This window comes from Bos grunniens, chromosome 2 (assembly GCF_055505025.1).
Source record: "Bos grunniens cultivar Pamir isolate PY7600 chromosome 2, Bosgru_T2T1.0, whole genome shotgun sequence".
Taxonomy (NCBI): domain Eukaryota; kingdom Metazoa; phylum Chordata; class Mammalia; order Artiodactyla; family Bovidae; genus Bos; species Bos grunniens.
In genome coordinates this window covers 48,821,131-48,834,015 of record NC_141166.1, presented here as the reverse complement: position 1 = coordinate 48,834,015, position 12,885 = coordinate 48,821,131, and the positions used below count along the sequence as shown (strand labels likewise).

The 12,885-nt window shown below is 36.9% G+C and overlaps 1 protein-coding gene across 2 annotated transcripts in view; it reads right to left on the bottom strand.

The window, feature by feature from the left end:
• SATB2 (SATB homeobox 2) overlaps positions 1-12,885 on the bottom strand; it is a 200,436-nt gene that overhangs the window by 163,491 nt on the left and 24,060 nt on the right. For both annotated transcript variants that reach the window (XM_086366667.1, XM_086366674.1), the window contains exon 3: positions 10,728-10,904. In XM_086366667.1, the coding sequence (XP_086222793.1) occupies positions 10,728-10,904 (177 nt within the window). The remainder of the gene's footprint in view (positions 1-10,727; positions 10,905-12,885) is intronic.

Sequence of the window (12,885 nt, the reverse complement as noted above, 5' to 3'; positions counted from 1 at the left end):
CTTTGCTGTGCCCTCCACACCTAGAACAATGCCTGGCACATAATAGGCACTCAAGAAATATTTGTTAAGTGAATGAATGATACAGTCTGTGAGAGAGCCACAAAACTAAGGTATAATCTTCAAAAGTGTCTGCATTGTCTCTGAAGAAGGGAATGGCTACGCACTCCAGTATTCTTGCCTGGGAAATCCCATGGACAGAGAAGCCTGGCAGGACTACAGTCCGTGGTGTCACAGAAGAGTTGGTCATGACTGAGCAAATAAACAAAATAACAAAAATGACAATAACAACAATAAACAAAAATGTCTGCATTGTGTTCCTCTCCATAAAAGGGGCGCAGTAAAACTCAGCTACACTTCTTCCAGTCATGCTCTAAAAGACTTAAGATCTTAATAAAGTACTTCCTTTCCAAATAATTCTAATCTCTCTTTTCCCTTGCAGAGTATCTAAAGGAGACCCCCTTTCAAAGAAACTTCCCCCTTCCCTTAAGGAAGCACTGTATTCATAATAATAAAACATGACACTTGAATTTTGTATTTATTATTCTGGCTCTGGAGCAGATATTCTCAAGAACCATCACCTTAAGTCGGTAAAACTGGTCAAAGTGTTTGATAAGAACAGACTGTCCTCTTAACTTGGCTCCCAGGATGGTGGGCCCAGATTTTCACCTGGGAGATTATTAGGCCTTGTAGAGCCACATCATTGAGGACAGAGGTTTGACTGTGCTATGAGCATTCCAGCATTTCATTCTTTGATTTACAAAACTGACAGAAAAAATATGTTGGATGCATTTCTCTGACTAGCTGGAGCTGGAAGCTGAGAGAAACCTTGGGCACTGTCTATTTGCATATAGCCTGCAGCGATCTTTTCCAACCTGAGTAACTAGCTTGTAAAACAGTAGCGCAGATTTGCTCTTCTGTCCTGGGTGACATTTCTTCAAACCAAACAGGGGCAGACAGGGAAAAACCTTTGTTTCCCGCACTGACAAACAAATAATCTTGCTAGTTACTGCTTTTGAGCAAGTAGAACCTTGATGTAAGACTCTTTAGAGCTCTCAAAGCTACTATCAAAAAACTCCAAAACAACAACAAAAACACTGCTTTTCAAAGCACTGAATTTTGAATGCTCATCACAATCATGTGAAATCTATCTGGCATCTCAAAAACCAAACCAAGGAGCTCATGAGTGACCAAACGGTCAACTGCATGCTTGTTCCGCAAGCCTGCCTCCCACAACCACTGCTGAGCTCCGTCACACAGCAGACAGAAGAGGTCCCTGACACCGCAGGGCTCCTTTTCCGTGCCAAGATGTCTACATACATTACAAATAAACTTCCCACCAACTGACACTACACAATGAATGAAGAGTTTGTTGCAGAGTTTATATCCCATAAAAATTTTTAAATACAATTATATTGTATCTGAGAAAATTTGGACAAAGTATAAATGTAAAATGCATACGAATTTTAGAAGAAAAAGGAACTACAGTTCTGAAATTTCACAATTACACGAAGAATTAACTGAAATTATAAGAATTAGATGACAGAGCTCTTATCCAGATTAAAAAGGGAAAAAAGAAAGTTTTTAAAAAGTATTTGAATATTACAAAATGTCTATGGCCAAGGATTTTTTACTATCATGAATGTCAAAATAGACTTTATTAAATATGATTGGTATAGCATCAAGACTGAGAATTGTTATCAATGAAAAGCATTAAATATAAAGGATCTACACAAAAGGTACCAGCACTGTCTATTGTATCATTTATGAATGTGCTTTTTACCAAATGAGTTCCTTTCACAGAATTGCTACTGCATCTTCTTAAAGCACAAAAAGAGTGGGTCTTCAGCAAATGACTACCCTGTATTTTAAATCTATACGTTAGTAAATGACAGTTATACTTTTGAAGGGAATAGAATAAAAAATTAAACACAATATAAATTGTATCAGAGTATCACCAATTTTAGATGGTAGGTTTCCTACTCATAACTCCTCAAAAGCTATATATTTTTAATGGGACATACTTTAATTATTAAATAAAAGTTGTATATCACTGTGGGTCGATCTCTTTAACCTGGATCATTTTATATGAATGCCAAAACGCAGAACTAAGATGATCACTCCCCTCCAGGTCAAAGGCATTAATGCCCAAACTGCAAAAAGAAGGATTTTAAGCAGTTTAAAAAATACATCAAAGCTAATGGTCACCATGACCAACCGCCCCAAATAAAACATAACTGCAAACATTGCTAAACCCGTCCCTCATAATAGAGAAAATAATGAGCTAGTTTTGTCTTTAATGAATGATTTCCACTAATAATGATTTTTTCCACTGGACATTCTGGCAAAAATTTCAAGGTCAGGTGTCAAGTGAGATCAGATTTTTTTTTTTTTAATTCACTGCCCTTAACACTTTTTATCAAACACTTCCTACTTAACAGCTAGGCATTCTGCAAATCAAATTGGATAGGGTCTTCACTCTCTACAAATTTACATACACACAACAATTCCATCAGCTGATCTTTAAATGAGTCATAAATACATTTTTATGTATTTTAAATAACACTTATGACAATATAAACAAAAATTAGAAATACAGAAATATAAACACAGATATTCATTTTTAAGTATATAACAGACAAAGAAGTAAGATGAGCATTCTTCTTCCCCTAGCATTTAGTGATAAAGTAGTGCTTCAGGTTTTGCTATGTGCAGGTGAATAAATACATATGCACACACATATACATGAATACTTAATTTTACGTAGTAGAGGAGGGAAGAGCATGGGGGCTTGTTAGAGATTTGTGTCAGCCCAGCCAGTGTTTTACATTTTGGTCCATCCAGCTCTAATGAGGGTTGAAACATGGTTAACAGCAATTTGGGGTAGCTTTCTTAGCTCTTTTTTGAGAGCCACAGAATTTTGTAAAAAGCAGCTTGTTTATTAAAAGTTTGCTCCAAGGCCTAAAATTTCTAAATATGCACCTTTTTTCCAACATTGCCCTTATAAAGAAAAAACTTCTGAGAGTCTCCCAAACATGAGAGTTTAATTAAAGAAGAAAAAGTGGGAAAAAAAGAGAGAGAGTGAACCAAAGAAAGAAACTAAGACAGACAAGGCAAGAGATCATTTAAAACATTTTCAGTAGGGAGAATGTCAAACTTTCAGAGCATGAAAAACCTTTCAGCTTTAGACAACATATGTCTTTTAATCATTCTTTCTCTGTGTCTCAAAAAAGTGATTTTTCTGAATTCCTGTCCAAGGTCATGATTAAGCTTATTAATTTTTTATTTGAAATCATAATATTTACATTTATAGAATTGGGGCTTTCATTAAGTTTAGCAAAATAAAAATAATTCTGAATTAAAGCAGCAAATGTAAGTTTTAAATTTAAGAGAATGAGAAACCCATAGATTCAAAGACTTAAGATACACATCAACCAAATACAGTATGTAGATTTGTATGGCTCTAATTTGAATAAACAAACACTAAAAATATATATATAGATATAAAAAATTAGAAAAATTTGAACCTTGACTGGATATTTTACATTAAGGAATTATTATCTTTTATTTTTAGGCATCACACTTGTAGTTCTGTTTTTAAAATAGTCTTTAAAAGACAGTAAAATATTTATGGACAAAATATTACATCTAGGATTATTTCAAATAATCCAGTGGGAGAGAGAGGTAAGAATGGGTAGAAGCACAGATGAAACAAAATCGACTATAAATTGCTAATTGTTGATCCTAGATGATGAGCTCATGAGTATTTAATACACTCTCAACTCTGTATGTATTATATATGAAAGTGTATTCTATGTAAAGTTTTCCCAATATGTGGTATGTTATAGAACTAACCCACTAGAAAGTATATGATAATAAAGGAATAATATATATAAAATAACATTTATTTTATATAACATAAAATATAAAGTAATACCACTCCATTCCTTTTTATATAAATATTCTCACTGCTCTGGTTTTAAATCTTATTCTGTATATTCTTATCATTGTTTATCGTTCGTAAGCTGAAATTATTCTCCCTTCATACAATGCCTTCAAACAGATGAGGTCTACGTAAACACTGACACAATATCTCTAAGTTCTGATCAGAATAATTTAGATGCCAGCAATCCCCTAGGTACCCTTTGAATAACTACCTCTTTGAGTCTAACAGTTATGACTGGAATGTTTGGCCACACCAAGCATAGCCAAAACATCACTATGGAATGATGACATGGGATAATCTACAAACGGTAATAGCTGAACAATAAGTAGTCAAACTGGGGGCTTCCCAGGTGGCTCAGACAGTAAAAACTCTGCCTACAATGCACAAGACCCAGGTTCGATCAATGGGTTGGGAAGATCCCCTGGAGAAGGGAATGGCTACCCACTCCAGTATTCTTGCCTGGAAAATCCCATGGACTGAGGAGCCTGGTAGGCTACAGTCCCTGAATAGCAGAGTCAGGCAACTGAGCAACTAACCCATTCACACTTTCACAAGGAGTCAAATTATACTTCACTTCTGATGAAAACAGCAAGTTAATGAATGGGAACCAACTTCACACACAACTTCATATACACATAAAAATTCCTTATGAAAACAGTTTAGCAAAAATGAATCTTAATAAATGTTCAAAAAATATTTACAGCATTCCTACCAACTTCCCATTGTGCTATGTATCACTCTAAGAAAACAAAATGACTTCCAGTTCATGAGTCCAAATCTAATAATTAAAGACAGTAAACTGATACTTTTTAAGAATGCATGTTTCTCCAGGGTAATAAATATCTTCATTTGTTCACTCTTCTAACATTAACTAAATGCCTACCACTAGTGCCACCCTTGTGTTCTGAAGAAATGGGCCTGTGAGAACAGAAGAGTTTCACCAATAAAAATCAAAGCCAGGGACTTCCCCGATGACCCAGTGGTTGAGACTCCGCACTTCCACTGCAAAGGGCATGGGTTCAATTCCTGGTAGGGGAACTAAGATCCCACATACCTAGCTGTAAGGCCAAAAGAAAAGCAAAGCCAACATTAGGGCTGTTTTTTAAATGAAGACAGCAATGGACAGAAGAGACAAATAAATAGCTTTCCTTAGTAAAACCAAGTAAGGATTTCCTAGAAATTGTAACCCATATTTCCCACCTCAACGTCTATTTCCAAAAGCTAACAAGAAGAAGAGATATTCTCAAGTGTTTTTCAGGAAGAAAATAAACATTTAGTTAAAAATTAGCACCAACCAGTAAACAAATTTTATATGCATCTCTATTCTCTGAGCCTCAATATCCAATGTTTCTGAGCTCACAAGGCAAAAACTAACTAGAAATCCATATACTAAACTTTTCTTGTATAAGCTCCGTGAAAGCAAGATATTTTTTCCAGTTCTTTTCCCCCAGAACCTAGAACGACTGATACACAGTAGGTGTTTCATGCTACTAAATTAATTAATTTGAAGATGAGAATTGCTGAGAAATATGCTTTACTTGCATATCAGGAATCATTTTAGCTTCATAAGAAAGAAATGTATATTTGAATTATGTAACTTACCATGTACATGTGTGCTTAGTCGCTCAGTTGTGTCCGACTCCTTGTGACCCTGTGGACTGCAGCCCACCAGGCTCCTCTGTCCATGGGATTCTCCAGGCAAGAATACTGGAGTGGGTTGCCATGCCCTCCACCAGGGAACCTTCACGACCCCAGGGCTCAAACCCACATCTCCTGTGTCTCTTGCATTGCAGGTGGATTCTTTACTCAGCCACCTGGGAAGTCCACATACCTACTACAGGCCCTCTTTATAGTTTTAGGAGTTGGCGTCAATAAACAATTTTGTGAGGCTCTTGTTTTTAATGAAATCTGTCTCAGTTATCTTGAAGAAATATTTCTGTACATTCCATTACGGAAGTGAAATATATACAATTTATCATTATTGAATATATGTAATCGTCACAAAATAAATAAAATCATTATGTAAGAGTAATCCAAATCCAAAAGTCTTGCCTTTTAGGCCTTATGTCCAAAAAGTAAAAAAACAAGAATTACAGAAGAATGGACTCCTACCCTGACTCTACATTTCCAGTGATCAGGGCTGTCACTGGACAAACCTATGGTTGAGGCTTCTGACTCAGGAGGTATTTAACTAGGCTTCAGATTCGGCTCTTCCACCCACTAGTCCTGTGCCCCAAGGAAAGTTATTTCCCTCTCTTTACTTGCCTCAGTTTCCTCATCTATGAAATGGGAAACATTTAAGTTACTTCAAGAGCTGTTGCGAGAATTAAATAAGTGAGTACATGTAAATCTCTTAGAATAGTGTCTGGCAAACAGTAATTGCCCAATTTGTTACCTTGTACTATTAAAACTCCAAGAAACCTTTGTACATCAACTATACTTTAATAAATTTTAAAAAACCCTTATTTTATACATCACAGGGGCCCATTAATGACTTATTGCTCTTTGCTTTTTTAATCTGAAACTGAAAAAGACAATGGAAATAATGTATCTATATCATATACAAGTTTTCACACCTATGGCTAAATTAACAACTTCCCCCTTATTCAGAGAAGAATTCATAGAGGAAGTAGAATTTCATACTTACATTTTTTTCTGATTGGAAAAAGAAGAAAATCCCATGTAATCCCACAACCCACCCAATTGATATTTTCATATATTTCCTTTGTCTTTTCCTATACATATAAGTAGAATTTTATATCATTGATATTATATTTGGCACTCTGCTTGATTCAAGTTACATTAAATGCATTTTTTGTGTCACTTTTTAAAAATGTCATTTTAAACAGCCATATACATTTAATTTCCCTGTAGTAGGAAATGGCAACCCACTCTCCTTGCCTGGAAAATTCCCTGGACAGAGCCGCCTGACAGGCTACAGTATATGGAGTCACAAAGAGTTGGACACAACTGAGCAACTAAGCACACACTGCACACACATTTAACCATTCTAATACACATAAGAAAAAATGGTGACTGATACACTTCCTCTGAACTCGTAACTTTTACATACTCATGACCCACCCCCCAAAAAAACCAGCCAGAAAGGATTTTTGCTTATTTATTTTTCTGCATGTTTGTTCTTAAATAAAATTTTCTAGTCAAAAATAAATTTTATTATAAAGTTTAAAAATAAATTTTAAATAGGAAGCAGGAGAGAGAAAAGATATCCATTTACAAGTTAATCAAATGTACACAGTAAGGAATCATGTTGCCATCACTGCCACCTCCCAGAGTCCACCATCTACCGTGCAAGTGTGAATAGCTACATAATCAGTAGGATAAAGAACTCTCTTGGCCATGTGGAGAGGTCCATGGCTATTACCAAAAGCCTTGTGGAGCAAAACTGAAAGGATGAAAAGGAACAAGAAAGACCAATGAAAGGAGTGATGCTTTAGAGGGGGAGGGTTACTGCATAGCGTTCCCTAGGTTAACACTCCTCTTCCAAAAGACTGGAAGCTACTTTTGATCCACATACATTGACTCATAGTTCAGCATATAACATAAAACGTGCCGGTTGTTCTTAAGGCTACCTATTCTGGGAAAAGCAAAGAGCTTGCCATCTTTAGGCTTTTTGCATATGCAAAACAGCTGGTCAGATGAATCCTGCATCTCATATCCTTGAGAATCACAGAAAGTTAATGGCATATGTTCTGGAAACTGAAGGGTTTGGGTCAATAAAAAGCCTAATGCCCATGGTTTATGACATTATCTTGTGCTCTTATCCTCTCTTGGGTCCAAATACCTGGCTTCAAATAAAAACGGTTACCATAAAATGGGGAGGGGAAGGGTTGGATTAGAAACTCTTGAATTACATTTTAGTAGATTTTCTATCATCCTTTATAAGAAAATATTCTTTATTAAAAAAACTTCAGCTCACCTGGAGGGAATGACCTCTCAGAAAAAGTAACTGACTATGCTATGCTCACTAGAGTACTTCCCAGATGACTCAGTGGTAAAGAATCCACCTGCAATACAGGAGACACAGATTCCATCCCTGGGCCTGGAAGATCCCCTGGAGAAGGAAAGAGCAACCCACTCTAGTATTCCTGCCTGGGAAATCCCATGGACAAGGAGCCTGGTGGTCTACAGTGCATGGGGTCTCAAAGAGCTGGACACAACTGAGTGACTAAACAACAACAACACGCTTACAAGAGCATGGGTGTGCGGCCTTGTCATTGGAACATGAGTGTCACTTGAAAATAACATTGCTGATGTATTTTCTCTTTTAAAGACAATCTGAATACTATTCTAATTCAATTACTGAAGCTCTTTTCTGGCCATGTCAAAATGAAAAATCTTGTTTCAAGAGTCTAACTTTGTAAAAATAGGCTCAAGAAACCAGCTCTCCCTGCAGTTTAGTTTGGCCCAACTTCTCCAACACAGGAAGAAGAGGTTCAGAAACACTCAGTTTCTCTGCCACAAACGCACTTGCTAGGAGGTCACCCAATGACTTCTCCATCTTGAGAGAATTACCTAAACTAACAAACAAACAAAACCAGAACAAAACAGAAAACTAGACATATAAAACCTCAGGCCTTGAATAGCCAATCACATTTTGTTCTGCGTCCTTTTCTAGCTTCCTCCTGCTCTGCTGTTTCTCCAGCATGTGAATGATCTGTCTTATCATGCATTGTTTGGTCTATAATATTAATAAATGTGCCACAAACTGCACACATGTGATGATCTGAATGACAACAAGGATCTAATACATTTATTCCAAAATAAACAATTCTAAGTTTTTCCATTTGCCCAAAACAGAGCAGCAATCTAAAATAAAATAAATGAACTGTGATTTTTTTTCTCCTCTGTGAAATTATAGTACAGGACCTAGAGATAATACCTTCATTTACCTACAAAATAAATTATATCTGCAATCTAGAGCACCTTCAGGATGTTGATTAAACTTTTACAAAGTGTAATATTTAGTCCTTTTTAACCACCATTTTCAAAAACTTTGGGGAAGCCAATATTCGCTTTTGGCTTTTTTCCTCTTTAACCCTCCACTATGGACCATATTTCTTGCTAGTGGATCTCATCTCGGTGAGTAGAACTCTCAGTCCACATCACTGAATGGAACCGTGTGGCTCCCTCGTGCAAATTTCCTGAGAGCCCCTGCCCTGAGCATGTGCCAAAAATCAAATCTTTGCCACTTAGTGCTCTGTGCTCCACATGTGAGCTCACGGCGCGTTGAGCAGCCGTGCTAACTGAGATGGATGGCCCTGTCAAACAGGAAGCTGGCACACCAGGATGCAAGCAGTGGGATACAATGACCTTTACATTCAGAGAAAATATCCCTAAAATGGCATGAAAAGTTTATGGGGGGGAAGAAGGGGGGATTCTTTTCTTTCATTTGGGCACATAGCATGCAATAAAAGCAATGGTGCCCAGCGTGCAATTTGCTCGGGATCAAATCTTGAATCCCTCACACAAGAAGGAAATGAATCATCCTTTATCATGCTGCTTTGAAAGCAGTGGACTCTACGATTCAGCAGTATGTATCGCTGCACCCGGACAGGCCAAGTGGAGGGATTCAGCATGCACTTCAACTCACAATAACCCAGAGTCTTGGGAAAACATTCCTAATCTCCTGTAGATGGGTTGGTTTCAGATGGTAGAACCAAGATATAATTTGAATATTTAATTTTTAAAAAATTTTAAAAGTAATAATCTGCTTACAAAATCAGAGTCAAGAGCTTGGGGGTTTAAATCCCATGTTCTTGGTCACCATATTTGTAACTTTTTATAAACTGCTTAATCTCTCGTTTCCTTCTCTAAATAAATAGAGGATTGTACCAACAGTTCTTAGGAAGTATATGAGGAGGAATTCATCTGAAAAAGTAGCAAAAATCGATAGCACATACACAAATGTTAAGTAAGGATAGAAATTAATATATGGAATAAAACCTGGCAGTCATATGCTTCTGCCCTTTATCATAATCTATACAATTCAATCATTCCGGCACAAACATCATTCTATTGGGTCAAAAATTTGTTTTTCTATTCTTCAGGTTTGGGGATATTTTTGTTACTTGTTTTGTCAATTATTTGGCATAAAAGAACAATGGGCAACACCAGTTCACAATGAGGTCCCTAGTGCTGTACAATTCACACTGAAATAACGAAGCTAATTTAATATTTATTAAATCAGTAAAATGAATTGATCACTGAGACACTGAGCATTTTTTAAATGACTGGACCACAGAACTACAGACAGGTTTTCAAAGATACAAAGTACAATATACGAGAGGCATACATTTTTTTTTCTATTTAAAAACTGATCATAAAGTACAAAAGCTGCAGGCCCAAAGCAGTGAATAAACTTAGAAAACTGAAAGCTTATAAATCACATATTAAAGTTTGGATAAGTTAGGAGTCAAATGTCTGAGTACTCTGAGAACACTGATTTGGGGACTTAGAGAAAATAAGAGAGCTATCAATGCAAAAAACAAAAAACAAAAAAACACCCTCTATGATGACCACTTTGAAATGCAAACGGCAAAATGAAATGATTTTGGGCTCTAGAGGTGCTGGTCAAATGCTTCCCAAAGCAACCAGAGAACAAGATTCTCCATGAAACATTCTGCTGTCTACTGTTTGGGAAAGATGCTAAATGTGACCATTCTCCTCCAATCCCTGTTTGGAGAATTATTTCGGGGCACATACTCTTCCTCAAATCACGACATGCCTGAGGCACGGGGAGGAGAAGGAGATGGGAGAATACCTTGTGCTTGCGCTGCTGAGCTGTGGGAGTAGCCCAGGGCCAGGAGCGCAGTCTCCACCAGCTGGCTGAAAAGCACGTCTTTGCGAACCAGGACGAACTCAGCATGCTCTTCCCTGTTGTCATATTCAAGAGAGCCGTCCAACTGCTCCACCACACAAAAGACAGGAATCATCAAACCTGCAGGGACAAAAATCAAGAGCAAAACACAAACATTACAAAGCAAATCCCAGTCACCATCATAAGAAGGGAAGAGACAGTTATAAAAGTCACTCATCTGTGATTGACAGTGGCTTGGATTAAACAAGCCTCTTAGTTGGATAGGCCTAATGGGAAAGCTGTGGATTTTTTTCCTCTTCATTATTACCATCAGACTGCAGCACAACTGCCCCAAGCAGTGACAGAAGCCCTCAGATTCTAGTCACTAAAAAGTGGAGTGCCCCAATCAAGGTCTCCTGACCGAGAAACCTCAAGTTTATAGCCAGCACGTAAGTGAGATCAAGGAAACCTTCTGTCTCTAGCATCCTCATGTCTACGGTCTTATCATTAGCTATTAATGGGACCAGTATTTTCAGATCAGATGTGCTTTTGTCTATAAATATTGTAAGACACCTAGGAGGGAAGCATATTTGATTTGAGGCCCTAAGCTATTATGAGAATATGTACAAGAAAATGGATAGGAATCTAAAAGAAACCCCTCTTGTATCTTTTATGTTTCTAAATATTATTAAATAGGCCATCAACTACTCTGCTCACATAAGTCTTAACTGGTATTTAATTTACATCAAAGTCTGCATACAAATATGAAACTTTGTCTTTTAAAAAAAATTACTATGTTATATGTTAACACCAGTTACCACTGGAAAGGAATACCTCTGCTTATGTTTTCAAAGAAGTAAACCACCCTAAAGAGTAAAGCAAATTAATGTAGTTGAAAATCTGTTGAAATCTGTTGTCACTGAAACATTTCTCTGCTTTGTATCAATGTGTGAAAAGCTAAAAAATGTTTAATTCACTAAAGATTTTTTTATAAACTGTTTTTTATTAGAAAAAAAAGTCATACAGGCATTTAAATCTAAACACAGCCATGACAAAAGAAGATCAAAGCTTTACCAACATACAAGTAATAAACATGGACTCCGCCCCACGTAATTCACATAAATTAGTACGTTACGGAGTAAGGATCTGCAAGAAAAACTAAAAGTTATGAAGGGGGAGGTAGAAGATCAGCTGGTCATGGTGACAGCATTTCACAATAAAAATAAGACCTCTGTGTAAAATGACATATGTGAGTATGACCTCTGACACATAGAATGCATAGGAGTTTCTCTAGAAACCCCTCCCTGTTGCCTGGACACTGGAAGCTTCCTGACTCACTCTGATCTGGAAAGCAGAGGGTGGGAGCAGACATTCTGCAAACTACCAGGTCACAGATTTAGATTTTTCTTCTAAAGATAATACAATGGTGACACTGGTTCCCATGTGCTAATTATTATTATTAAAGATAATAAGTATTGGATGTAATTATTAAATGTAATCATTATTAACAATAATAATACTCATTAAGAATTGTTATCATTAAAGATCATGGTAATTATTATTAAGCCTGCACAACAGACTAACAAGTCACACCACACCATACCTGACACAACTATTAACTTAGTATTCACTCCTAAGAACAACAAAGCAGCATTATTGTCCATTGCCCATATACCATCCATGGTATCAATTTATGGAACATAGGAAATAAGGGTGGGGCAGACATTATTTTAGACAAAGAAGAGAATTTAGCCTCGCCACATGGTGCCTTACAAAATATTTTTTTTAATTATGATCAGCACTGTCATATCAAGTGCTTATTTACTTATGCCCAGTTTATTCCCAACTGCTTGTAAGACATGTAGTGAATAATATAAATGAGATTTCTTCCAAATTATCTCAGTGGTCATTCATTTATCCAACTTTTGTTCCCTGAATACCTGCTGTGTGCCAGGTATACCCCATGGCTCTAGTGATACAAGTGAAAACAAGCTTGCCCTGCTCGTACCCTCAGTGCAGTTGAAGAGTGTTGTAAAGTCTTCCTAAGCAAGCATAATGGCATGTTATAGGACCGATTCACGAGAGCCCTTACCAGCACCGAGTAGCCTCCATTTAGACCTTT